This window comes from Ursus maritimus, unplaced genomic scaffold, assembly GCF_017311325.1.
Source record: "Ursus maritimus isolate PB19 unplaced genomic scaffold, ASM1731132v1 scaffold_14, whole genome shotgun sequence".
Lineage (NCBI taxonomy): Eukaryota > Metazoa > Chordata > Mammalia > Carnivora > Ursidae > Ursus > Ursus maritimus.
Genome location: NW_024423786.1, coordinates 68474008 through 68501650, shown reverse-complemented (window position 1 = coordinate 68501650; position 27643 = coordinate 68474008). Strand labels below are relative to the sequence as shown.

Here is a 27643-nt window from a genome sequence, read left to right as displayed (position 1 = left end):
ATGTACCCCTGCCTACGTGGAGCCTTGGGCCGGGCCAGGTCAGGTCGGGAAGATGGCCGGACTGCAAACAGGTCCGCGGTGTAGAATGCATAAGTACGGATTACAGAGGGGCAGACGAAGGCTGCGCGCTCCAGGTGCCAGAGGTGGTGGGAATCGAGCTGGCAAGAGTCCTAGTGGACCATCGGGGAAGATGTGCTTGAGAAGGCAGCATGGGAGTGGACGCTGGATGAGGAGTTTCTCTTTCCCATTTGAGGAACAGCGGGAGGGGTACAAAGGCAGGAAGGAGCTGGAGGCTTCTGGGAACAGAGCGGAGGCCGGCAAGCTGGGGTGCCTGGGAAGAGGGTGGGCTCGTCAGCAGCCTCGGGGAGTCAGGTCAGTCCTGGAGCTGAAGAGCGGCGGTTCCTTTCCCTGTGTGACGGAAGTGCCCAGGTCCGTGTGTACAGGCAGGTGGTGGGAGGACCCCGAGGTTGCACGGGGAAAGGCTTTGACCAGGCCGCATAGAACAACAGAAACAGATTGTCTCACCCGTCTGGAGGCCAGAGGTCCAAGATCAAAGCATCGCCAGGCCCACACCCTCTGAAACCTGTAGGGGAGAATTCGTACTTGCCTCTTCCTAGCTTCTGTTGGTGGCCGGCAGTCCTTGGTGTCCCTTGGCCTAGCAGCTACGGCACTCCAGTCCCTGCCCGCCCCCCCCCCCGCCCCGTCCTCCGTCATACGCAGCCTCCCCTTGTGTGTGCGCACGAGCACTTGTGCTTGCACCTGTGGCTCTTCCCCTTCTTGTAAGGACACCAGTATTGGATTTAGGGCCCAGGACCCTGCTTCAGGATGACCTCATCTTAGCTAATTACATCTGCAGTGAGACCCTATTTCCAAATAAGGTCATGTTCTGTACCAGACTTCACCGGGGCTTCTTGAGGGACTGAGCTCTGCCCGAGGCACCTACTCTCAGTACTGAGTCTGCCCCTTGCATCGGCGGCATCACCACGCCCTGAGGCCTGCTTCGGCTGTGAGCTGTGGGCCAGGCTGGGCAGGGTCCACAGACACTCTCCTGTGGCCTCAGGCTGGGCAGTCCAGAGCATTTTCAAGTATAACAGAATCTTAGTTCAGTATATCCTGAATCCAGCCACTGCTCCCCTCCTGCAAAGCTGCCATCCTGGCCCTGCTCCCACCGTCGCTCCCTACGACCCGTCAGATTGCATCACCGCTCTGCTTAGACCCACACCCGCCGAAGCCCCTCCAAGGGCCCCGAGAACCACCTTGGCTCTTCCATCATGGCCCTTTGGGCATCCTTGTCCTCTACCAGCCTCACAGCCTCTGCCCTCCACCCCAAGTGAAGCTCCCACCTACTTGGCCTGGCCTCCTTCCCCGACTCAGGCCTCTGCTCCAGTAGCTCAGAAGGGCCTCCCCTGGGGCGCCTGGGTGGCGCAGTCGTTAAGCGTCTGCCTTCGGCTCAGGGCGTGATCCCAGCGTTCCGGGATCGAGTCCCACATCAGGCTCCTCTGCTGGGGAGCCTGCTTCTTCCTCTCCCACTTCCCTGCTGTGTTCCCTCTCTCGCTGGCACATAAGTAAATAAAATCTTAAAAAAAAAAAAAAAAAAAAAGGGCCTGCCCTGACCTCTGCACACAGAGCCAGCTCTCCTGCCCTGGAAACCTCCCCCCCACTTGCTTTATTTGCATATCGTCTCTCCTTACCAGTGCACAAGCTCCAGGAGAACAGGGACTTTCCTCCGATCTAGAGGAGTGAGGGTCATGGTGTCCATTGAGTGTTAGGACTGAGAGTCTACCTTTAGGGTGCTGGGCAAGCACGGGATTTGGCCCTGAGACTTGCCTTTGAATTCTGCTCTCTGTGAACGAGTCATTTAGCCTCTCTGGGTCCTAGTTACCTGCCCTGTGAAAAGGGTCATAATAAAAAACAAGGCCATAAGGGTCAGACTTTGTCTCTCACTGGCTGAGTGACCTTGGGCAGGTCACTTCACCTCTGAGCCTCAGCCCTGGTCTGTCAGTTGGACTGAGGGTTCATTGAGATCCTAGGGAGAGCTGTAGGAGTACCACGTGCCAGGCGCTGGTCCAAGCGTTTTCCACAGATTAGGTCTTTGGATCCTCACCAACTCTAGGAGGCAGGTACTCTGTCTCCATTTTGCAGATGAGAAAACCGAGGCTCAGAGGATTCCCTGCCTAGGCCGAGGTCGCGTGATGAGAAGTGGCAGAGCCCAGATCCGAACACAGGCATTCAGACCCGCTCTCCACGCTGGGCTGCGTCTCATGTGGAAAACACTCAGCCCAGGTCAGGCTGCAGCCAAGAAACGCAGCACACACAGCAGGGATAGACGTGCTTCCCCGGGGGTAAGTGTCGGAAATGCACGCCCACGCATATCCACACGGAGTAGGCATTAAACGGTTTTCTGGGTAGAATCACAAGAAAATGTCAACAGCTGTTTCCTCTGGGGAGAGGGATGGGGGCAGGATGAGAGGTGTGGCTCCCACTTCCTTTTATGCTGAAGCGTTTAAAAATAAAGTTACGGGCATCATCACGTTCCACCCGTAAATGTTCAGTATGTGTCTCTTCGTGAAGGGTGGGTGACAGTGCCCTCATCACACCTCACAAAACCCACAGCACCAACGCCAGCCGGTACCCAGGCCCCATTCAAGTCTCGTCTGTTGTCCCCAGCGTGTCTTGCAGCTGATTCCTCTAAACTGAGATCCCCTGAGGACCACAAGTTGCATCTGATCATCCGTCCCTTCGGTCTGTCTGCAGCAGATGCTCTTTTTCTTGTGATCTTGGTATTCCGAGAGACTAGGCCAGTTGTCCCATAGAGCGTCCCTTGGTCTGGGTTCGTCCGTCCATCGCACTGTGCGGTGTTTGGCGCCGTCCTCACCCTGTCGTTCTGTGAACCGGGAATCCATCTAGAGTCTAGATTGGAATCAAATCAGAGATTTTGCCCGAACTGTCTTGGGAGGTGGGTGATGTCATGCGACAGGCAGAGGGTGGCCACAGCTTGGGGACCTGTAGTTTGTCAATCTGTTGTGAAGTCACACACACACACACACACACCCTTTGGTCTGAAAGTGATCAGAGTGTGGTGGTATTGGGTACACTTCTCATCTTACACCTTTTTGGCTTTTCTAACCATGTATTTATATTTTTTCTCTTTTAATGTTACCTGGGGTGATCTGAACTTACTTTCTCATAATTTGCCTGATTTGAGTGAAAGCAGCCTTTCCCGCACCTCCCTGTGAGGAGGGGAGATGAAGATCTGGAGGTCTTCTGTGGGAACAGGTTTTGGAGGCTCGGCTCTGGCCAGACTGCTGGGTGGGGGTGGCCAAGGTTTCATTGCTGACTCCGGAAGTGGTCCATGGAACCACAGGAAGATGTCACCGCATTGAGAAAGATCCAGTAAGTGCTTCGCTGCAGTTTGGTAATGAGGAAGGAACTTAGCTGGCCGGGGAAGCGGTCACTGGAGGGCGGAAGCTGGCCCTGGGCTCAGTATCCGCTCCCTAGCTCCTCCCTCGAAGGACCACGGCCCCAGTCCCGTTCTCACAGAGGGCTAGGAGGGGCCAGGGTACAACGGGGTACCTATTCACGGCTGCTGCTGTGTGAGGTAGAGAGGGGGAGTGCCAGCCAGCTCTAGCCCCTAGGTAACCTGGGGGTCATGGGATGGGGCAGAGAGCAGTGACCTGGGGCAAGGCACATTTTCCGGGGAGAGCCAACAGTGTGTTGGGCGCCCGTGACCCCTCCCACAGACCCCATTTGTCTGCATTTCACAGATGTGGATACAAAAGCCCCGAGAGCTCAGGCCACTTGGATGTGGTCTCACTGCTAGGAAGTGGTGAGGACAGGATTTGAACCTTGGCATGCCTGTCTGCTCAGGATTGTAAATGGTGGCAGCAGTGTTTAGATCCAAATGGGGTCTTCTCGGGCCCCCGAGGCCCAGCGACCTTCCATTCTTCCCAAAGTGTCAGCTGTGCCTTGTGCGCCCAGCATCGGCCAGGGACACGTGGAGACCAGGTGCTCACCTTGTGTGGGGCTCACAGACCAGAGAGCTTTATCAGAAGTCACGCTGGTCACCACACAGAGCCTTTTGCTGGTCAGGTCCTGTCCCACAGTGTGTGTTCCCTTTAATCGATGTGATTGCAAACACTGCATAAGTGCTTTCTAGGAAAATAGCACAACGGCCCGAGAAGAAGTGATTTCCTATTTTCCTGTTACCTTGACTGCTTCGATTTCTTCTTTCACAGTTGCCCAAGATTGGCCAACCGAAGCATGTTTGTTAGAAATCTTGCAACCTTTGCTCTGTAGGAGCACATTTGGGAAACGAGGTCCTTCCTGAAGCCCGGGGTGTGGGCACGCACACTCGGCCTGGCACTCCCCGGCACGGCGGGACGGCGTGAATGCCAGACGCGCTCGTCTCCCTGCACGGGGAGGTGTGTCTTGGTTTTCCCCTTAGCTTGTGTTTGGAGGGAGTAGTTGGCTTTTACAGGCTTCCTCTTTAACCTTTCCCCTGGGCCTTCTCAGCCAGGATAACAGGCCGGAGGGGATAAAATTGAGGCCTAGCCAATGTTTCTAATTCTTGGCCACAGCAAGTGAGGACTTTTGAGTTCCTCCAGGTGGGATCCGTAGTCAGAAAGACGTCTCAGTGGTAGGAGAAGGGTGATGGCGCCTTTGCCGCTCTGCTAGTGATTAGCCTACACTCACAGTTCCTAGTCTTCCCTCCGGAAGGTGGCGGGTGCAAAAGCCTCGCTCGGCCACTTGCGTCTTCCAGGGGTCCCTGTGAACTGTGGACCTGCAGCCCCTCTGAGCCGGGCAGGCTCAGGTGGCCACAAGGGTGCGTTCAGGCCCATGTCACAAGCACGTCTGTGTTCACTGTCATGTACGTGGGTACAGCGGGCCCTTTGTGGGGCCGAGATGCTGTCACTGAGGCAAGAATGTCTCTGCCGGAGTCGTCCCTCACAGCGGAGACCGCTGTGTGCAGCTCAGCTGATACTGGGGCCGGTGGCTGTGAATCCTGCCATCTGCAGAACTGAGCTGTACATCCGTTGACAAAAACCACAGCATTTAGGGGAATACCCTTTGTCTTTAATTTCCACATTGATGTGGTAAGCTATTTCCGTATGTGCTGGCTACACATTATTCGACAAGCGTCAGTTACGGCAGACAGGGACGGGTACATTTGCATTTGAAGCTAGTCTGGCCTTGCAGATGTGCCGAAAGGCTCAGAGGACAAGGGAGGCTCATTTCTCTAGAAGGTCCCTGTTCAGAGCCCCTTCCCATTCATCCCTGGCCGGCCTGAATCGGGCCCTGTGCCGGTGTAGCCAAGTGACAGCTTTCCCTGCCAGGATGGGGCTCATTTTTCAGAGCCCTGTTTCGGGCTGTGGGATGGGATACGGGTCGTCTTTATGTACTCCCCATTTCCGTGTGGCCGTGAATGGAGGCTGCCGAATGTGCCGTGTTCGTTACACACAGGGTTCTGTGAAGCGAGCTTCCGAGATGATGGGGAAGGAGGCTGGGAACAGGCAGGCAGCCTGAGTGGTCAGCAATCTGTGTGGGAGCCCCAGCCCGCTGAGAAGAGTGCTCCGGAACAGTTCCCGAAACTGTGCGGCGTCTTTAGTCTGCAGTCTGGGTGGTGATAGGTACCCTGGCTTCTAGAGTACAAGAAAGCCCGAGCAGACCTAAGCCTTGGGATTGGCACAGGGGAGGCTTCCGCACAAAACCTGCGGCAACAAAAATGTACTTTTGTCTTGGTGTGTTAATGAATCAGATTATTAAGGTGGACTTGACATTTTCTTGCCATCTAGCTCTATTTTTAAAACAAATACTTTGGAAAAGGTAAATGTGATATTATAAGTAGGCTGGGATTCAACTTGACTTTTCCTTTTTTCTTTCTTTCTTTCTTTCTCTCTCTCTTTCTTTTTCTTTCTTCTTTGTCTTGTTCATGTGGCTTAGAGTAGATGTGAGGCAGTTGGTTGCTGGCTTTTTTCCCCCTGGTTCTTTGAGTTGACAGCAAATCATACAAATACACTGTACCTCACGACACAGGACTGTTCTGGATGAACTCTTCAGAGCTGTATGTTTCGTGCCTTTGTCAAAAACACTGTGACAAAGCATCGCCTTTCAGTCTCCTGCCCTGCCCAGCCCTTTGCCCCTTGCAGCCTTGCCTGGTTCTCCGGTGACCCTAACTATATCTCACTCTCTTCTCCTGTTTTGTTCACAGTAGCGAGAGCCTCACCGACTAGAAACCTCATCTTTCAGGAATCATTCCTGACCTTATTTGCTTTCTCACAGAGGCAATCCTAAGAACAAGTTCAGATTGGAGCTTTAGGCAGAAGCAGCATGTGGGTGGGTGAGTCCTGATGATCGGGTTTGCTGGAATGGACCTAATGAAAGAAGGAAGAAAACTGACACACAATTAGAGCATTTTCGAACCACTACCCATCTGCCATGAAATTGAATTCTCCCATCTGTCTGTCTGTCCATCCATCTCTGCGTGCTTCCATGCATCTCTGTCCAGTGGGTATTTGCCAGCCACTGGATGTAATGGGGAGAAGACAGGCGTGGACCTTCCTCAAGGAGCGTACCTTCTGGCATGATCTACCAAACTGCAGGATAGGGGGAGTGACCAAGGAATTGGCCGGGTGAGCTGAGGGAATGGCGTGCACGGAGGCCCAGAGGGAGGATGGAGTGGGGAACCGTCGGACACAGTGGGGCCTGGCTTTGACAATTTCAGAGACACTGTGGACCCTCTCCTGCGGTGGAGGCAGAGGTGGCCCCGTGCTCCCAAAGTTTCACGTCCGGGTTCTGAGACCCCCTACACTCCCTGATGCACAGAACATTCCAGTGGCCGTGTAAGCCCCCGCGTTTCCCGTCTGTGGGGCCCCGCCCGGCGTAAGTGTGAACGCGTAAAGATGCCTTTCCGGAATGCTTGTTGCATCAGCCAGGCGTTCACATCTCATCCCTTCAGTAAAACTGTCTTTCCAGGAACTGCTTACAAGTGTTGATACTAGCTAACTACTTACAGCAAAAAAAAAAAAAAAAAAAAAGTTTTTCCCAAGTCAGTGTATAGTTTTACGTAGAAAACAAAAACTTTCAGGGTTGCTGCAGACACATTTAGGCTTCAGTTCCACGGTCTTTGCCACCCTGAGATACAAAGTGAGATTCTTAAATGTTGGTGGGAGTCTTGAGTGAGCTGCTTGGCCCACAGATGCCCTGTGCTTGTGTGAGTGACACTCTTTGATCCAGCTGTTCGAGAGCAATACCTCTGATCTCGTAAAAAAAAAAAAAAAAATTAGTTTCTCTCTTGGAAGCAGTGCAGCTCTGAAGTGAAGACGAAGGTTCTCATCCTCTTGAGGCCAGACCTGCGGCCTTGCCCCCAAGGCCTCGCCTTGATTGTGCTGGCCGCACGCCTTATGTCCCTGAGAATGCCCGTTTGGTGTTAACTGGGGTTTAACCCGGACATACTCGCAGAGCTTGCCTGGAGGGCACCCACGTTGTCGGGCTTTGTGGGTGGGAGATGGGGGCGGGTGTGGTCTGACCAGGTCACCGTGAGCACGAGCCTGTCGGGTGCACGCGGTGACTTTGCCTTTCCCCCCACAGCCACTTCTCCACGGGTGTCCTCCGAGCTGGAGCAGGCCCGGCCCCAGACTAGCGGAGAAGAGGAGTTACAGCTGCAGCTGGCGCTTGCCATGAGCAGAGAAGTGGCCGAGCAGGTTGGTGCCAGGCAGGTGTGATTGCTGGCTCGGGCTGGGGACTAGGGGGGCGTGGGCAACAGGGAGGGACAGTGACAGACACAGGCCCTGGCCTCAGTGTTGCCCGAGATGGGACGTGGCGTTGCCACCACGGTGTTCTTGCCACCCACTGCCAGGGGGGTGAACTGGTCAGAAGTGCTTCCCAGAAACACTTGTGTAGACACAGCCTCGTGTCATGGTCCCTTCGCACAAGCCTGGGTGTCCGCAGCCCCCTCCGTGAAGCGCGTGTGGGTGATCAGTTGGGCTCAGCCCCCCGGGGAAGGCGGTTTGGTAAGACAGATCCACAGCATGTGAATGCTGGAAACAAAGCTGGGAGGACAAGCTGCAGGTAGGAAGAGCCCTTACTATGTTCCGATGACGGAAGTGTGTGGAGTTTTAATTTTCTTTCAGTTCCTGTTTTTCTCTAATAATCACACGTTACTTTAACTTGGAGAAGGAGGGAAAGGCGTATTGGAAATGACCTTTCAAAGCTGTCGTCCCTTTGGTCCCAGCGATCAGGTCTGTCCCTGCTGACCTTGGGTTAGGGAGGGGAGACGGAGTCAGGGAGCACGAGGCCCTCGAGGTCATGTGCCGAGACAGATACCAGGGATAGTTCCACGGCAAGTGCAGAGGTGGCTGTCCCGGCATGATTTGTGTCGCTCTCACTGGAGACATCCTTAAAGCTCAGCCGTGGTGGACAGCTTCTCTTACAGCCCCTCTGTTCACAGCAAGAAACGCACAGCCATTAAGCCGTCCCTGTGGATGCCTGGCTCTGTCACTGACGGACAGCCCGGGGACAAAGGGCAGGAATGCAGGGGCAGGATGGACAGTCGGAGCCCATTCTCGTGCATAATTCATCTCTGTGATTTATCACTTTATAATAAATAAAACACAACTGAATTTCTAGTTTGTGATAATGTAAAAGCTTGGACAACACGGGCTTCTGCATGTGGTGACTTTGCCTTAAATAAACATGAATTAGATACAGGTGACCCGTGAACAACACAAGTTTTGGGCTGTGCAGCTCCACTTAAGTGTGGATTCTCGTCGGTACATATGGTCCTGTAAATCTATTGCCCCTTTTTTTTTATTTTCTTAACGTTTCTTCCCTCTAGCTTACTTATTATAAGAACACAGCATAATCCCACATACACAGAATGTACACTCAGCGAATTACTCCTGTTCCAGTCAACAGTTGGCTCTTAGTAGTTAGAGTTTTGAGGAGTCAGATTCATGTGTGGATATTGACCGATGGGGGTTCGTTGGTGCCCCTAACGTCCGTGGTGTTGGAGGGTCAACTGTGTAATGAATCGGTTGTTTGAAATCCTAGCAGTAACGTGCAGCGGTAGGTGATTTTCACCCTCTTCCTGATCCCTTTCTGGACTCTCAGGCTTTTGTATTTTATAGGGAGACGTGGTGCTTCTATACTTAGGATTATAAAGCCATTTTCGTTTTGAGGAAAAAAGCATTTCAGAATTAGTGTTCCCTTTCCCCAACTTGGCAGTGCCTGTGCCCCCTTTGCTCCCCCGTGGGACTCCCAAACCAGGGAAGCCACACAGGTGGGGGGGGGGGGAACGAACCCTCTGGGCTACACTCGAGGGATAGAAGAATAACTGTTCTCCGGGTTGTTTTCCGATCTTCCTTTGCAATAATGCGTACTCTGATTTTGTGCGTCCTGTTCCTGGCCGACCTTGCTTTGTTCTGCACAGTGATGTTATTACAGTCCCATTGTCCTCTGCAGGAAGAGCGCCTCAGGCGGGGTGACGACCTCAGATTACAGATGGCCCTAGAAGAAAGCCGAAGAGACACAGTTAAGGTTCCAAAAAAGAAAGAGGTAAGCGCCCCACCGGAGAGGTCAGTGTTAGAGACGGTCCCACTGCGGTGACCCGCAGAGTACGGCGCCTTCTCAAGTACTCCTCCGTGATGAGCATGAGTGAGGGGAGGGCGTGATCGAAAACACCCCCGCCTGTGCGGTTAACTCCCAAGGCTCTCCAGGGACCAGCCCGAGAGAAGATGGGCACGGGCGAGGGGCCTCCGTTCCCCCACCCCCCGTGAACGGGCACGGTCTAGCCGTGCGGTCAGGTGACTGTTATGCAAGCCAGGTGTCCCGTGCTTTGGAACAGATTCCTGGCACAGGGTAGGGCTCAGTAGTGCTGGGCTTCACTGCCGTCGTCAGCCTCACTGGTGCCAGGCTGCCTGCGTGGGGCCTGAGGTGACCAGGACGTGGTTCTGCTCCCAGCAGGCGCCTCCAGTCACAAGTCAGGCCCCCCTCCCCTCACGGGGCCGGGGTTTCCGGTGGTCTCCCAGGTCATGGTGCCACGGGGTCCCTGACAGCAGCTCTGGTGGCTGTGGGAGTGGGAAGGCAGGGCAGGGCCTGGGAGAGGGGGCCCTGGATGATGGCTGGCAGCTGAGGGGACAGCATTCTGGAGAGGGGCTGCAGCCGGGGCACAGTCTAGGTTATCCTGGAAAGCCCTGGGAGCTGTTTGCAAGTGGGTGGGGCATTGGGCCCAAAGTAAGCAGCTCCTGGTGGGTAGATCCGGGGCTGGAGTGGGAAGTGGTTCTGTGGGGCGGTGGGCTGGGTGGGGCAGGAGATGGGAGGGGGTGGGGCAGCTCAGTTTCCTCTTGGCCCCGCCCAGAGGGCTTCTAGTCCCAAGAGGCAAGGACGGTATTTATGGCTAACGTGGATATTTGCTGTTAACTGTAGCGAAGTAAAACCTGTCCCCTTCTCTTTGTCTCACAAGCATGGCTCCCACCCACAGCAGACCACTCTGTTGGATTTAATGGATGCCCTCCCCAGCTCAGGCCCTGCTTCCCAGAAAGCAGAGCCCTGGGGCCGGTCAGCCTCAGCTAACCAGACAAACCCTTGGGGCGGGCCGGCGGCCCCAGCCAGCACTTCAGACCCCTGGCCACCATTCGGTAAATACCCGCCTCATTTGTCTCCCGTGCCTGCCTGCTGGATGTGTGAAGGGCCGTAGGGCCAAGCTTCGTGCTCTCTGTCACCCGGTGGAGGGGGGAGTGGGACAGGTCTTTGGCGGTGAGTGCCCCAGGCTTCTCCAGTCCCCGGCTGTAACATCCATTTGGGTCCTCCAGACGACTGTGGTACAGTGCCCTCCTGTTTTGAATGGTTTTCTGCTTTGGTAGAGGGAAAGCTGACTTCCTCTCTGCTTCCCACACGCATCAGAAATGCCTTGTCCCTCCTCCGGGACATGTGTCTAGTCTCTCGGCCTCAGAATTGCACCCAGCACCCCAGGTTAAGAAACTGTAATACGCAGCATGAAACCTGTCAGTCAAGTTGCCGTAATTAGCCAGCAATTAGGGTGTGTGTGCTATGACGGCTAATGAAAATGTCCATTTGCTATCATTCTTCTTACTTGTTACTTACTGCAACAGTAAGTTCATTGACTAGGCTAAGTGGATATTTTAAAGTTCTGTTTAATGCCAAATGTGAATCTGTGGGAGGAGGTTTGCAACATGAGTGTGGCACAATCAGTTTAAGCTGGGTAGAAATCTTGGGCGTAGGGTTTCCTGATCGCTGGACACAGGGCTTGGCCTGCGGGCTTGGTGATGGCTTCCAACCCAGCCCGCTGCTCTGGGAGGCTCCCTCTGGGTGTTCCGAGCCCTGCCAGCCACGGTTGATCTGTCTAGGAACTTGCAATTGTCAATCTTGTGGCAACTTGCCTGTATCTCTTTGGGGTCTCTGTTTCCCCAAACTGGAACCATCTTCTGTATTCAGCTCAGTTCCCTGGATGTTTGTCGAAGTGTACCAAATGCCAGGCTCTGTCCTGCTATCCGGGGACCCAGACACAAACAGGTAATGATCCTGCATTCACGGTCCTGGGCGGGTGTGGGCAAGATGGGAATACCAGCGTCCTGGGATGGGGCTTAGTTCAGGAGGCTGGTGGGCACGAGGCAGGTAGGAGGCTGGTGGGCACGAGGCAGGCATCTCGGAGGAATCTGCAAGGAAGAGCAGGTGACCAGGCCACAAAGAGGCAGGGGTGTTCCCAGCAGAAGGCTGGGCTTGTGAGAGCCTGAGGGCATGCAGTGGTTTGGTGGGTGCAGAGACAGGCCATGGGGATCAGGGGCATGGGGTCAGGGTCCTGCCCACTCGGGGCTTGGCAGCTGTGTCCAGAAGGCCGTGTCAGCGCCAGATATCCTTTGGCGATGCACTTGGCTTTGGGGACCTGGGCGGGTCCCCAAACTCCCTTTGTCAGGAGCCCTCCGGGCCTTGGGGCAAACTGGAGGCCAAGTGGCCCACAGGTCTCGCCCACTGAAAGCCAGTAGTTGCACAGCGTCCAGGAGCTTGGCGGTTCACGTGGCTGTGGCCTGTGTGCTGTGGCCCCGGGGAGTTTGTGGTCTGAAGTCTTGCTGAGCATACATGGGGATTGCGAAGGCAGATCTTCTGGAAATGCCCACCCGGGGCCCTTTCCAGACAGTGGCTTTGACTTTCATGTTAAGTCTGAAAAGTAGTTCTTTTCGTAATGTGATGGCGACCTTGAGTTGTGGGTAGGACGTTCTTCAGGAAAGACTCGCAGTCCCTTTGAAAGTTGTGTAATGGGTCATTAGGCAGATGGGACGTTTTTCTAGTGCCCAGGAAAGAGTGCAGTCACCCTAGGAGCCAGGTGAGTTTAAGATTATGCTGAGTCAGTGGCTGATGGGACGTGGTTGGGGTGGGGCCTGGGGGTAGAGGGCGGAAGATAGACTTTCACTGTCTACCTTTTTTTACTGTTTGACTTAACTTACTGTGGATATATGTTACCTGGCCAGGGGAGACCAAATTTACGACTTTGCAGTGAACAAGGTTAGCTCCTCCCTTCCTTTGGCTGGTGGACGGTGCTGTGCCCCGGAACTGGGTGTCTTGATTGAGCCAGAGACTTGACCTCCTAGGGTGCTGGGGAGTCTCCTGGTGGGTGAAGCGGGGCCACCTCCAGCTGTCGGGGTTGTCACACAGCTGCACACAGCGGAAACCAGGAGCCAGCCAGAGACACGGACAGAGCCGAGGAGACGCAGCTGGCGCCCAGTGGCCGCCGACTGTCGCGTGGGGATGCTGCTCCATGGGTGGATGGTTCAGTAGTTCTTAGCCACTCACGGTGTTGTGCAACCGTCACTACTAATCCCAGGACATTTCCATCACCCCAGAAAGAAAACCCGTTCCCACTGAGCAGTCATTCCTTGTTGCCTCTCCCTCCAGCCCCTGGCCACCACCGGTCTACCGCGCTCTGTCTCTGGATCTGCCTGTATCTGGATATATCCGATACATAAGGAAGTCAGACATGATGTGGCCTTTGTTTCTTTGACTTAACAAAATGTTTTCAAAGTTCATCCATGTAGTAGCGTGTGTCCCTACGTTGTTCCCTTTTTTGGCTGAATAATATTCCATTTTATAGATAGACCACATTGTGTTGAACCATTTAGAAGTTGATGGACATTTGGGTTGTTTCCACTTTTTGGCTACTATGAATCCAAATTTTAAAAGAGAAGATTGAAACCTAGATTTTCTAAATCTATTTTTATTTTTATTTTTTTTAAAGATTTTTACTTATTGGACAGAGGGAGAGAGCGAGCGAGCACAAGCAGGGGGAGCGGCAGACAGAGGGAGATAGAAAAGCAGGTTCCCGCTGAGCAGGGAGCCTGATGTGGGGCTTGATCCCAGAGTCCTGGGATCATGACCTGAGTCGAAGGCAGACACTTAACCAACTGAGCCACCCAGGCGCCCCTCGAAATCTGTTTTTTAAATGTTGACAGTGAAATGAATTTTAGAAATTGAGAATGTGGTTGGGGCTGATTGAATATATCTACAGGTGGCCAATGTGGTTTGTGGACTGCTAGTTTGCCATCTCTTGCCTCTTGCCCAACCTGGAGGCCTCTCCTTGGTTCTGACGCACTTGGCATTTTAACCAGTGACTTGGAGAGAAAACGGGACACCAAAGCCCAGAGAGGCTGTTCCTTCCTCTGGGGCCACACAGCAAGTTAGGGGCCGGTTCAGTGCTTATGGCACCTAATCCTGGAATCGTCGTGCCATCTTGGACTGCTGCAGAAGCCTTCCGTGGCCGAGCATGTCCTGTAGAAGTCACCGAAGATTCTGGCATTGAGAGGTGACCGGTGCTAACATGTTAGCTTCTTTGCTTCCTGGTTTTTCTGGGTACTTGTTTGTAATAGTTGAGGTCGTATTGTATATACAGTTTTGTAAGTAGACAGAGGTATTTCCGTTCGCACCATGTGATGAGCATCTGCAGGCGTCCTTAGAGGCTCCGGTGGGGCAGTGCTGGGCTGGAACACTGTCACCCAGCAGCCGGTGGCCGTCCCCGGGGGTGGTGGAGGTGGTGGCGCCGTTGTGGCGCTCCACTTCCCGCAGCCCCGCAGGAGGTGGCCTCGCAAGCAGCTCCTGAGTGTGCGGGAGCGTGGTCACAGCGCCTTGAATCTTCCCAGCCTGCTCCAGAGCGGGACGCGGTGTCACACTTAGCGACTGGTCTCTCATAAAACCTGTTCGTGTGTGTTTTCTGGGCCACCCCGCTGCCCAGAAACACGTTCATAAATTTGAAAACTTGAGAGAGGCTCCGCCCAAGCCCTGATAGTTGCACCCTCTGGATGAAAGGAGCACTGTTTTGAAAGCCGCTGTTTGTAGCCAGCCCTGCCATTTCCAGTTCCTTCCAAGCAGCACGGGGGGCCTCTTGGCCAAGTGGGCCTTGGGAGGAAGTGCCGAGGGCTGAGAGGAGGGCCGTCGGAGCCCGCCAGGTCAGCGGGGCACTTCCTCCTCTGTTCCAGACACACAAAGCAGCCACCTGGTAAGAGAGGGGCCCACAGCCCAGTGATTCAGAAGGCCTTGGCTGGCGCAGGCCCGCTCGCTGCCCAGGCCGGGACAGAGGCCGGCTTCCGCCCCAGTGGCAGCAGGTGGTGCTGCTGGTGTCTTGGTGACCCCCGCCACTCAGTTCTGTGACCCCGTCATGTGACGGCCCCCTGTGCACATGAATATTCATGTGTGAGGCTTCGGAGGAGCCCGGCTGCCGGGTGAGGGGCCCCGGAACACGTGCTCCCTATGAATGGGCCCACAGAGGAGGAGGCCGGAAGCCGCTTGATCTTTCTGCCCTGGGTTCCATCCTCCTTTGCTCTCATTCACTTGCGCTTTCAACAAGCATTTATTTATTGGGGTTGTGGCGTGGCCCGGGCCCTGTCGAGGACGTGGAGGACAGAGCACAGAGGCGCCTTGCAGCAGAGCTACTGTCCATTCATGGAGGAGGAAAGCGGAACACCGGGCCCCAGTGGCTGCGCTGTCGGCCGGTGTTCACTGGGGGGTCGTCTGCCGTGTCAGCCCCGCCACTGCCTGCTTTCCCACAGGCGAGCTTAGGTGGGCAGTCAGCACCCGTGAGAAAGCCCACATAAGCCACGTTACCTGACTTCCCCGGGTAGGTTTGAGGAGAGTGAGGGGCCACGGTGTGTAGCCTCCCGTGACTCCTGGCCCACCATGCAGCAAAAAGTCAGCACGGTGGCCTGAACGCTCATAGGTCCCCAACCTCCACCCGTAGACTGGAAGCCTGACGCAGCTCCCCGAGGCTGAGCTGCTTATCCATGGTCGTCTGGATGACTGGCCAGGGTTTGAACCAAGGGCGTCTTTAATCCTCAAGAGCTCTCTGAGCAGGGACCGTGCTTTACCATAAGCACGGCGGCAACATGGGCGGGGGTGCTTTCTAGGCCAGGGCGTGCTAGGTTGTAGGGTTCTTGGCCGTGCTGTGGGTTTTGTTGTTTCAGCGTATTCTAAAAGGGAAGCAGGGCCCGTTGGAAGTAACTGAGGGGTCAGAAGAGGCTCCCGAACAATCAGGGTGGCGTTGCACAGCAGTGAGGGGCTCTGTGTGGAAGCCTTGCCTGCGAGCCCAGGATGATGGAGGCTCGGCGTCATGGCCACTGGTGGGGGAGGTGTGAAAGTGCGTGCAGTGTACACAGTTTCGGCTGTCACAGCGTTCGTGTGGAAAGAGCGTTTCCCGAAAGATCACAGTATTTTGTTTTGGCTCTTAACTCTTCTGTGTTTATCAGTTGGGGGGGAAACTAGTGTGTTCAGACCCTTGTTGTCTGAGAGAGGGTCGGGATGCAGGAGCAAACCCTCCCTTTGCGTATGGCACGGCAGGGATGCAGTTGCTGAGGGGGTGCCTGTGTGAGGCCAGGAGGGTAACGGCTGAGGCCTGGGGCTGCCTGGGTTCCCGTGACCTCCTGATTCTTTCTTTTTACTTTGTGTCAGCACGTGATTCAGATGTCATGCTTGGGAAGACACGGTCCCCCCGTCCACAGGACTGCCTCACCCCGTCCCATGGTCACCGGCTGCCCCTGACCCCCATGCTGATTGCAGCAGATACATTCTTGTTTCTCTCGCAGAGGCAGGACTTGGGCCTCAGCCTGCTGAATGCTGGCCAGATGTTGCGCGGATAGAGCAAGGTGACTCCAGGGACCATGTGTGGGTGGGAGGCAGGGCTGCTCCCCGCCGGGTGCCTGTGTGCCTGAGCTTGCCCTCCGATGCTGGGCCCCCACTTCCGAGAAGGCGTAGCCGGGCGCCTGAGTGCTGCAGGAGCTCAGTGGTGCTCACACGTCCCAGCTGCCCATTCTAGTCACTTGGGAGCTTCTAAGAATCCTGATGCCCGGGCCCTCCCCAGAGTTGGTGTATGTGAAGGGAGGAGACGGTGTATTTTCCTGACATTCCTGCAGAGATGCCTAAGGACAGCCACCACTGCAAACCACTTCTGGTGGCCCCTGAACGGCATGGTGAGTGAAGCACTGCCAAATCTAGGCGCTGGTCTCTTCTCCGCAGTCCTGTTCTCTCCCAGACACTGTTTCTACCACGTCGTTCGCTCTGGTGGAGATGCAGAACCGAGGCCCTGTGAGGCGCTTTGTTGGGGCAGAGCAAGGGCCTGTCCCCACTGCGATTCCAGCCGGGACCAGTGTCACGTCCAGCAGAGCTGGGCCTGGGGAGAGCAGTTGCCGTCACGGGGAGGTGGCTCTGTGTGCGATTCTGCGAAGACCAGGTGGAAAGGTCAGAGCAGCTTCTGGAGGGAGGTGGGTGTTTCTGGAGGCCTCTGGAGGGTTGTGGGTTTGAGGCAGCAGCAGCAGAAGTCCCTCGTCCACACAGGAGTTGACAGGCTTACGTGTTCCAGGGATGGTGGGAATGAACATTGCAAGTCAGAATCTTCCTTGGCCGGTGTCCAGCTCACGGCGTTGCTGTGGTTTCAGTGACAAGTCTGGGAACTAGCAAAGGCAGCCCTGTCCTCCCCTTCCCTGTGCCCCTCCCACTCGCTGTCAGCCAGAAGTGAAAAGACAGTGAAGGTGGCAGCTGATAGAGGCTGGACAGACCAGCTCTGAAGCCACTCAGCATCTCAGGGACCAAAAGAGATAAAGCCGGCACAGTAGAACACCTAGCAGAGGGTTCATGTCCCTGAAAGTCAGGGACAGTCCTACCTGCATGTCCGTCCCTGCACGCGGCTGCTAGGGCTGCTAAGGGGCATGCCTGGGAAGGGGGCCCAGGGCCCTGAGTCCTCCTGGAGGCCTGGGGAGCATCCCTTGGTCTTCTCTGAGACTGGCAGTCACCACCCTTCCTGCTGCCCTCTCTGAGCCTCGGAGCTCAGCCAGGTTGTCCCAGGTGCTACCCTCCCACCTGCAGGGGTGGGGCTCACCTGTGCCCTGCTGGAGATCACAGCCCAGGGAGACTCTGAGGCAAATGAGTGCTCTACAAGAAAGCGGAGCGATTCCAGGAGTTAGTGAAGGCAAGAAGAGCAGGAAAGATGCAGGGACTTGGAGGCCCAGAGGCAGGAGGCGGTGGACATGCCCTTGTGTGCATCTGGGGGGCAGTGGGGACGTCAGTGTGGCTGGGGAAGCACAGAGGCAGAATGAGGACATCTAATACACATTCTCTTTGGAGTTCCAGGAGAGTTTTAAGTTTGAAAAGAGTGCGATGGAGGGTTTTTAGGCTCGCGGCAAGGAGCCGCTTCTCAGATACAGGAAGCCTCGTGAATCGTAAGCGGGATGTAATAAAAGAAATCCCCACCCGGGCGCATGGGCAGGAGACTGCAGAACACCGTAGGAGAGCATCCTAAACCCACAGGGGTGGACAGTCCGTGCAACAGGGGCAGTAGGCACGCTGGCAGCTGACGTCTCAGCAAGGATGGCATGTCCTGAAGGCCCGTGGGATAAGGTCTTTGGGGGGCGGGCACTGGAAGAAAACCCATCCGTCTTGAATTCCCTCCCTAGTGAAATCCTTTCTTCCAAGAACGGTGGTGAAATGCATTTTAAATCTTGAAACACCAGCAAAACCACCGTGGTCCTCCAGGATTCTGTACTCACTGAAGGTATTCTGCAAGAGGAGGGTAAGATGCAACCTTACAGGTTAATAGATTGATCCCAGCTTCTACTCGAGGCTTGGGGGTTCGGGTTATTCTAGCTCTAGCCAGGAGCCGGCCAGGAACCCACTCAAGCAAGAGATGCTGTAGTGCCCGGTCACTTAGGAAATGACAGGGCTTTCGGGAATTCCGTGCCAGGAACGGGGTGCAGGGACCAATCTGCAGCTGGCACGTGACTTCACCAGCAGTGAGAATGGGACGCAGTCCGGGCAGCACGGCTCACGAGGTGCTGGATTTGTTGTTCCCAGGGTCTGGAGCACACCCATTCTGAAAAACTCACAAAACTTGGATCACATGCTGGGCATAAAGGCTAGCAGCCTCAACCCCTTTCTGGAAATTGAGAGCACTGGGAACACATTTTCTGACCACAATATCCTCAACAACAAAAAGAAAACTAGAAAAACTCCTTACACTTGATACTTGAAAAACACTCCTGAAATCTTGAGTCAAAGAAGAAATGACAACGCGAACCAGAAGTGTGGAGAACCAAAAATAATGAGGTAAATAGTTTTATTTCAGAAGTGCTGGGGCACCTGAAACAGCGTGAGGGGAAGTGACAGCTTTCGGCGTTTACATTCGTAGCGTTGCCACCAAAATAAAGTGGAAGAAATGAAATACAGATAGGAACAGAAATTCGTGCCTTAGAACACAGACACGTGGTAGTATCCACAAAGACAGATGCGGGTATTTAAAAAGAGTAATAAATAAAACAGACAAATTTCCTGGCAGGATTACTTTTAAAAAATAAAGTGGGGGCGTCTGGGTGGCTCAGTCTGTTAAGCGTCCGACTCTTGACTCAGGGTCTTGACTCTAGACTCAGGGTCTCAATCTCAAGGTTGTGAGTTAAAGCCTCATGTTGGGCGTGGAGCCTGCTTAAAATAAAGAGGAAAGACACAGATGCTATGAGGAGTGAAACACAGGAACATAGTGCCAAGATTGCCCGTGGAGTAAGAGGCTATTTGATCAACTGTATGCTTACAAACCTGAGAACTTAATTAAGGCTTAGAAAGAAAACTTAGCAGAGCTGACCAGAGCACAACAGAAAACCCCAAAATAGGGATAGTGCTGTAATCATTAAAGGCACTGAGTCAGGACTTAAAAATCCTCCCCACCCCACAATCCACCCAGAGGGCTTTACTGGCAAATTCTAACACCATTCAAGAAACAATTCCACCTTTATACAAACTCCTTCAGAGGGTAGGAAAATGGGGAGTGTCCCTGCTGGTTTTACGGGACTCGCATAACCTCAACACCAAAACCAGACGGGACGTACAGGGTGAGAACAGACCTGCCAGGCCACCCTCAGTTACGAGAACAGACGCAGAAAGCAAAAGAAACAATTGCAAATCCAAACTGAAAAACACACAAAGAATACAGTACCTCGTGAGAAACTTGGTTCGCCCAGAGCAGGTCCCGAGAAGACCTGTTCATGTGCCATATCACAGACCAAAAGAGAAAAACCATGTTGTCATCTGAATAGAGCCCGAAACCGGTTGGTAAAATGTATCAGCCATTCATTGCAAAAGTGTTAGCAGACTTGGGGTGACGAGGTGTTTCCATGACCTGATAAAGGGCTTCTAGAAGGAAGAAAAGCTGGAAGTGGTAAACGCAGCAGCTGTAATGTAAAATGGATCCTGAAGAGCGAGACAGAGACACTGACTTAGCACTCGGGCTTTGTGTTGGGTCCGGTGGTCCCAGCCAGCACAGGGAGACAGGAAAAGGGAGGAAAAAGCATAAGGACTGGGAAGAATTAGGCCATCGTCGTTCGCAGGTGTTATGATAATGTACATAGACTATCCAAAAACTTCTCGTGTGACTGTTAGAATGAAGGGTATCAGAATTCTAAGAATAAATAATTTGCATGAATTTTAATTATTAGACTTGAGAATTTAAAAAGATTGCTGGCCCAAAGAATCAGTGTATAAAAATGGATTTTTTTCTTCATATGATAAACGAATAAAAATGAAATTTTAAAAACACACCAGTCTCAGGGCACCTGGGTGGCTGTCAGTTAAGCGTCTGTCTTTGGCTCAGGTCATGATCCCAGGGTCCTGGGATCGAGCCCCGCATTGGGGAGCCTGCTTCTCCTCCCTCTGCTGCTCCCCCTGCTTGTGCTTTCTCTGTCCAAGAAATAAAATCAAGTCCCTAGAAATAGATTTTACAGTTGTATGAAGGAATTCCTTATGGAAACAAAGGATAAAATAAAGATTTTCACTGAAATCTTTCACTGAAATCTTCACTTAAATTTTCTCTGATTTCTTTTTCTTTCACTTTAATCTTTCACTTAATTCTTTCATTGAAATTTTCACTGAAATCTTGCACTTAAATCATTCACTTAAAGAAGGACTTAAGTGAATGGAGAGATGTCCTGTGATTTTGGTTTTTTGGAAGACTCGCTATTACAGTGATAACTTCAAACTGATCTGATATTCAGTGCAGTTCTGAACAAAATACCAGCAAGGTTTTTTTTTGGTAATTTTTAAAAAAGATTTTATTTATTTAGGGGCACCTGGGTAGCTCAGCTGTTAAGCGTCTGCCTTCGGCTCAGGTCATGATGCCACAGTCCTGGGTTTGAGCCCTGCGTGCGCTCCCTGCTCTGCGGGAAGCCTGCATCTCCCTCTCACACTCCCCTTGCTTGTGTTCCCTCTCTCGGTGTCTCTGTCAAATAAATCTTAAAAAAAAAAAAGATTTTATATATTTGCCAGAGCACAAGCAGGGGGAGCGGCAGGCAGAGGGAGAGGGAGAGGCAGGCTGAGCCCGGAGCCCGATGCGGGGCTCAATCCCAGGACCCTGGGACATGACCTGAACTGAAGGCAGACGCTTCACTGACTGAGCCACCCAGGTGCCCCCCCTGCAAGGCTTTAAATTTTTTTTTTTTTAACTTGACTGACAAGATTCTTGTTTTAAAATGATTATGGAAGAGCAAAGGGCCGGAAGTAGCCAGAATACTCCCAAGGAACAAGAGCAAGGTATCAGGTACCAAATAGCAGTTATCATTATAAGAATATCTGTGAGGATAATCCAGAAAGCCCCGGGCTGGAAACAACGGGGTCAGTGCATCAGAACGGAGAGCCCAGAAGTGAATCTGTGACCCCACAACTTACAGCGGAGGCAGCAGTGTGTGCTGGTCAGTGGGGAGAGAGTGGCGCTGTGATGACGCGTTCGGCTAGGAAAGCACGAAATCGAATCCATGTTTTATACCATATGCACCAATCAGTTGCTAATGGAGCGAATCCGTGACCGTGTGAGGCGAACTGTGAGTCTGCTAGGTGCTGCTCCAGAGGAAGACATTGAGGTGTAGGGAGGGCTTTCCTGAATGTCAGGAAGAGCACAAATTAGAGGGGAAAGTACCGACGGGTTGCACCCCCTTCAATCTAAGAACGTCTCAGCTCATCAAAAGCTACTTTAAGGAGAGTGAAAAGAAGAGCCACACATTGGGAGGTAATTGCTTTGCTTTTGTAACCTACGTGAAACAGTATTCAGAGCGTGGTAAGAACTCTGAAATCAAGAAGAGAAAGATAAACACCCCCAAAGGAAGGCGGAGAAGGACCGGGACAGGCTCTCGACAGGAGAGGAACCACGGAAGACCCGCGAACACGACAAGAGGCACGGCCTTGGTGAGGAACAGCGAGATGCAGATGAAAGCAGCCGGGTGACCGTGCACACCCGCGATTGGCATGCGTGAAAACGTGAGCGTGAAGCATTAGGTGATGGCCAGTTGCTGGAGCACCGGGACTTGCGTGCACGTGGCTTGTGCCTTATGGGACGACTGTGGGGAGAGCACCCTGGCGTCACTCAGCCGAGGGGAAGGAGCCGTGACCCGAGTGCGCCCGGACGGGAGAACGACAAAGGCAGCACCACAGAAACAAACCCAAGCCAGTACCTTCAGCAGACGGATCGGCTGTGGTTCCTCCCTGCTGGGGTGGAAGGTTCTAGGCCGGTGAAAGGGAACAGGCTTCAGCTGCACGTCAGCACGGGTGAGGTCTCCCAAATAAAATGTGGCGTGAGCAAGGCCCGTCACAAAGAATGTACAGTGTTTCTGTTTGTGCAAAGTGAAGAAAGTAGCACAGCTGATCGGTAGGGTGTTTAAAGGTACCTCCACGGAGTAGAACCAGAGGAAGGACCAAGGGAAGGGCTAGCACAGAAGTCAGATTGGGTGGCGGGTGCCATGGCGGGGCATCGGCTGTGACCGTCACAGAGGAAGGCGAGCCATGGGCCACGTGTGTATGTGTGCACTTAGCGTGAGTAACGCCCGCGTCTGCACGTATCGGGTGAAAGGTCTGCGCGACAGATCGACACCTTCCGTTAGGCGCGCTCGGGTGTTTCGCCCTTCTATAAAAGGCCAGCTGTGAACCCCTAAATTGATCTGTCACTCGCTGTTGGAAAACATCGGCTAGGTGCATAGGCGTTCGTTGATTATTCCTCTCCTGGTCGTCCTCATCTGTTTTATTCGCCCTCTGTCAAAAGCAGAAACCACTCAAAGCAGGTGGGGACGGGGCCCGGTGGGGCCTGTGGCTGGAGCAGCGGGGGCCTGGGCAGGGCTCGCTCTGCGGAGGAGGCCTGTGGACTGTGGGGAGGCGGGCTTGAACCTAGCTCAGGGACCTCCGTGTGGGACCGTGTGTGGCAGACATTTGGGAGAGTTCTCAGCTCTGTCCTGTCCGGTACCTTCCCAGTAGTCTGGGCCCAGCCCTCCCCCCCCCAGGGTGGGAACCCCAATGGCTGTCGGCCCTGGCCTTCAGTTCGGTCCAGCTTTGCCGGCCTGGGACAGCACCCTTAGGGTGGCCGCCTGTCCTGACATGGGGCAGACCCGGGTGTGGCTCACGTGGCCCAGTGCCCTTTCCTTTCTCACCCCAGCTGCCCAGAACTTTCTGAGGACGTAGCTGAGCCTACCCTGCCTTCCTACAGGTGCCAAGCCAGCTGCCTCCGTCGACCCGTGGGGCGTGCCCACGGGCGCCAGCGTACACTCCGGCCCCAAGGGCTCAGACCCCTGGGCGGCCCCGCAGCAGCCTGCCCCCAGCACTGGGAAAACAGCGGACGCCTGGGCCGCAGCCTCGGCCGCCAAACCCGTCTCGTCCTCTGGTGAGACCTTGCTCTGCCCAGGCTCTGAGAGCCCCTTTGGGTGCATAGCCCTCCCGTCCTGGCTTCTCGGCATGGGACCTGTGGGTTTGCCTGCCCTTGCTACCCTTGTCACCTGCAGCCTTTGTCCCCAGCCCCCTCCCCACCCAGTGCCACAAGCCCACTGTGAAGGGTGAGCTCACAGGCCTTCTGAGCCCCTGTACCTCTGTCCAGAGGGAGCTTCCCGAGGGGGCCTGGGCAGGCTGTGCTCTAGGCACTCCTTCCAGTAGCTTCCTACAGGTGCTCTCCAGGTCTCCCAACTGGCTCAAAAGTCTCCCCGTGCATTAGCCCCTCCTTCAGTTTGGTGTGGGGCTGGTGGGAGCAGTGGCAGGCAGACACCCCCACACGTGTTCTGGGAGGCCAGGATCCTTGGCCCAGCCCCTCCCAGGCCAGCAGGTGACCCTGAGCTGTCCTCTGGCGCTCAGTTCTCCCCCATGATCGGGGGTAGAGATCCCTCCCCTGCCTGCTGCCAGCACCCCCACCCCCCGGCTGTAGACCGGCAAGCAGAATCATGGGGAGGTCGTGGTGTACCCACAGTCACCAGCCTCTTGTGTTCACGCAGGGGCCTTTGATCTCTTCAGTAATTTGAATGGTACAATTAAAGATGACTTTTCTGAATTTGACAACCTCCGAACTTCAAAAAAACCAGGTATGTGAAGGTGGTCGTGGTTTCCGTAACGTTCCGTGCGTTCGACCGGTCCAGTTACAGCGCAAATAATAGCTTTCAGAACCTCTCAGCGTCCTGCATTTGCTTTGTGTTTTGGTCTTGGGTGCTGTAAGTGGCTGGTTGCAGGAATTCACACATCAGCAGTGAAAAGTCACGCGGTGGAGATTTTCTCTCACCCTCTCCTGGTGTTGGGCCCATGCTTCCTGTCTCATTCACCTCTGCGTCTCAGCCCTGCTCCCGGGCCCCTCGTGGTTGCCTGCGCAAGCCCCCTGCCCTGGCCTCCCCAGCCCAGCCTGGGCCCCCACCGCCCCATCTGAACCCCTGCCTCCATATGCCTTCCTCCTCCCAACTTCCCACTCCCCACGGTGCCCCTTGTGCAGACAGCCCCAGCTCTGGCCCTGGACAGGGCGTCTCTGCCCCCACTTGATCACCCCAGGCTGTGGCTCCCACCCAGCACCTGTCAGAGCCCCCTCCCAGTGCCCCTGCAATGGCAGGGCCTCAGGGTGGGGTCAGAGAGACCCGGCCGGGAGAGGGGGCGGAGGCCAGAGGTGGGGGGCAGAGCCAGGCTGCCTCTGTCCATCTCCCGGCCACACCTCCCAGCCACATAGAGCAACTTCTCTCCTTTCTCTTCCCTCTCTCTGCTTCTCCCTGTGTCCTCCCACTCCCTCCTTGTCACCACCTCCTCCAGCAGCAGCCACAGGCCCGGCTGGCCCCCATCTAAGGTCCGAGCAGCCTGGCACCCTTGACCACCCCTTGGTCCCCTCTCAGCTCAGGGGACCAGAGGCGACTTAGAACGTGCTGCTTCTTGGGGTCTTTCTTTTGCTGCGTTAAAAAAACAAAATTCCACACGTCTCCTCTGCAGGCGGAAGTGCAACCTAACGGTCCTTGCCCACCCGTGTGCACCTCAGCGAGGCAGCCATGTGGTCTTGTTACATGGACGGTCCTTCCGTGCACTTGCAAGATATTTACCCCCAGTTCTAGAGCTGTTTCCACTGTAGAAAATTTGGAAAGGTTTATGGAAGGAACTGGAACTCTTCTTCTGTAATCCTCCCTATCCCAGCCTGTGTTTGACTTCTAGCATTTTTTCTGAGCTCTGTTTACACGGTGGTTTTTGTTCAGCTCATACTGTCGGAAAGCATCAAATCCTGACTCCCCCCCCCCCCACCGCCGCCCCCCGGAATAGCACGTTGAAAACATTTTCTCGTGACGTTAAAAATTCTTCAGAAAGTAGTCCGTAGCTGTGGGATACTTTGTATTGCTCAGCAAGCACGGAGTTGATCTTTACCTTTGGGAAGGACGTTTTAGGTTGACGCAGGATTTGCTGACGTAAATAACTCCATGGTGAACATCCTCATGCTTGGGTCCCCGTTCCCGTCTCGCACTATTTCCGGAGACTGGCTTCCTAGAAGTGGGATTGCGGGGTGCAGAGCATGACCATTTTTAAGAACCTTTACCCCCCCCTACCCTGCCACATCGCGTCTTGGCAGAGCACTGACATTGCCATCGGCCTGTCTCAGGACACCCTCTGTTGGCTGAACTTTTAACTGGCTTTCTTTTCTATCAAGAAATTCATGTTCATTTTAGAAAATTGACAGTGAAAACACGAAAAATGTCCATTGTCCATGCCTGGCCCGCAGCCCCAGATACCCTCCTAACGTTTCTGGAGGATCGTGCCGTCCCAGCTTTGCCAGCTCTGCCCTTCCCGCGACGTGATACGGCTGTCTTCCTCGTCGTTAGGCCTCCTGTCCCTGCGCTCAGTTTGGTTACATGAACGGGGGTTCTGGAAGCTGCCCTGTGGCTGACTGTCCCCGGCCGCGTGTGCTGGAAACAACACTGCGGTGAACATCCCACCTTCGGCGTGGCCACGGAGCTTACCCCCGGAATGTCTGCGTCGCACGGGGCGCTCCTGGAGTTAGGAGCATCGGATGCCGCTGTCTCGGGGCCCCAACCTCGGTCCTCACTGTGCCCCCGTGTGTCCTTGTCTTGTAGCTGAGGCCGTGACCTCTCCACCATCCCAAAACAACGGAACTACAAGCCCCGACCCCTTTGAGTGCCAGCCCCTGACCACTGCCTCAAGCAAGCCCAGCAGCGCCCGGAAAACACCGGAGTCCTTCCTGGGCCCCAACGCAGCCCTGGTCAACCTGGACTCGCTGGTGACCAGGCCAGCCCCACCGGCCCAGTCCCTCAACCCTTTCCTGGCACCAGGTACGCTCATTCCTGGGGCTCCCTCTGTGTGTCTCCCCTTCTTGAGAACGGGTTTGGGGCAGGAGTTAGGCCCTGATCTCTCCGGGGCTTTTCCTGCCGTGTACACGGGCACCACACTCGGAGGCATGCCCGGAATTCTTGGGCCTCTCCAGGGCTTGGGGGACGGGCGAGAAAGCGGATGTGTGGTTGGGGGATGGGTGGAAAACAGCCCCTCCCCTCAGTGGAGACCACTGAGCAGAAGTTGTCCCGGCCCTGGTGCCCTTGGCCGGGAGACCCTCCAGCAAGCACCACTCCTTGGTCAGCTGGGGAGGGCAGTGGCGGGGTGAGGAAGAGCTGGGGTTTGCTGCCCAACATTCCCCTTTCGGTGGGGGGCATTTTCTAGGGGCCTACAGACCCTCAGTGTAGCCATTCAAGGTTCCAGATTCTGACTTCCCAGGGCTGGGAACTCTGCCCTCCCACAACCATACCCATCCCCCCCCCTCACTGCCAGGCTCTGTCTAAGCCTCTCCCTCTGGGGAGCGTCCCCCGCCCTGATTGCCCAGCAAGGCCTTGGGCTCCCCAAGGGCCAGGATGTGTCACATTCAGTCTGAACTCCTCCCTCAGACAGCAGAATCTGCTGTCCGGGGCCATCGCCCCTCACAGGACCCTGCAGAGAAGGAACCCAGGACTTAGAAGAGCTGAGGGTGGGGACCCTAGGGCAGAAGTGGGATGTGGAGTGCCTGCCCAACCCTGTGGTCCTGAGACGGGCGAGGACACACGTGCTGCTTGCTCCCTGGGTGGAGCCAGGTCCGAACCCAGTGTCTCAGCCAGGCTGGGCTTCCCCCCCCATCCCCCCCTGCGCCCCGCCATCCCGCCCCAGGGGCTTCTGCTGCCTCTGAGCTGGCCGTGCTCTGGCGGGGCTGCTCTGCAGGGTGACGAGAGGGGCTGGTGCGGGAATGCCTCCCCCGGGTGGGATGGAGAGCCAGCAGCCTCTCCTGGCGGTGACTGCGACTGCCCCTCAGCCGGTGGCCTTTGTGCTCAAGGGCTGGGCTGCCCTGGGGACCGTGCTGGCCACTCTCGGGTGTTTTGGCAGACTATCAGCAGACGTGTTTGCTAAAAGCTGGGGGAACAGGCTTTAGGATGCGTGATAAATTCTGGAAACGCCGGATAAGACAGAGCTGCATCTGCTTCTTGACTGCAGGGCTTCTCAGAGCCTTTGTTACGTCAGCCCTTGGGGCCCAGGGTCCGGGGTGGAGACTTTCAAGCCGCACCTCTTTCCCGGACACCTGTGGTCACAGAGCTTGGCAAACAGAATAAGGGGGCGGTGCCAGCTGTTAGTTGCAGAGGGAGTCCTGGGGGGCCGGCCCCGGGCAGGCACACGCCTGGCACTGCCTCATTCAGCCTTTGTGACTCCGGACGAGTCCCTGGGCTTCTGACAGCCTCCGTGTCCTCGTCCCCATGCCGGAGATGCAGCCGGCGGGCGTACGTGCCGTGTGTTGGCCGGCGCCCGGGCTCCGCGGAGCAGCAGGCATGGAGAAGCACCCCCGCCCCAGAGGGCAGATGGGGGAGCGTGCGTGCTCCCGGCT

The 27643-nt window shown here is 55.0% G+C and overlaps 1 protein-coding gene across 6 annotated transcripts in view; it reads left to right on the top strand.

The window, feature by feature from the left end:
- EPN2 (epsin 2) overlaps nt 1-27643 on the top strand; it is a 78447-nt gene that overhangs the window by 47889 nt on the left and 2915 nt on the right. Inside the window, exons 3-9 of one of the 6 annotated variants that reach the window (XM_040630126.1) lie at nt 7588-7700; nt 9460-9552; nt 10460-10634; nt 11452-11529; nt 22997-23170; nt 23769-23855; nt 25863-26078. In XM_040630126.1, coding sequence (XP_040486060.1) covers nt 7588-7700; nt 9460-9552; nt 10460-10634; nt 11452-11529; nt 22997-23170; nt 23769-23855; nt 25863-26078 — 936 coding nt within the window. Of the gene's footprint in view, nt 1-7587; nt 7716-9459; nt 9553-10459; nt 10635-11451; nt 11530-16079; nt 16140-16509; nt 16755-18339; nt 19544-22996; nt 23171-23768; nt 23856-25862; nt 26079-27643 lie in introns of those variants that run through there. The other 5 variants (XM_040630125.1, XM_040630130.1, XM_040630128.1 and 2 more) reach the window with 5 other exon arrangements.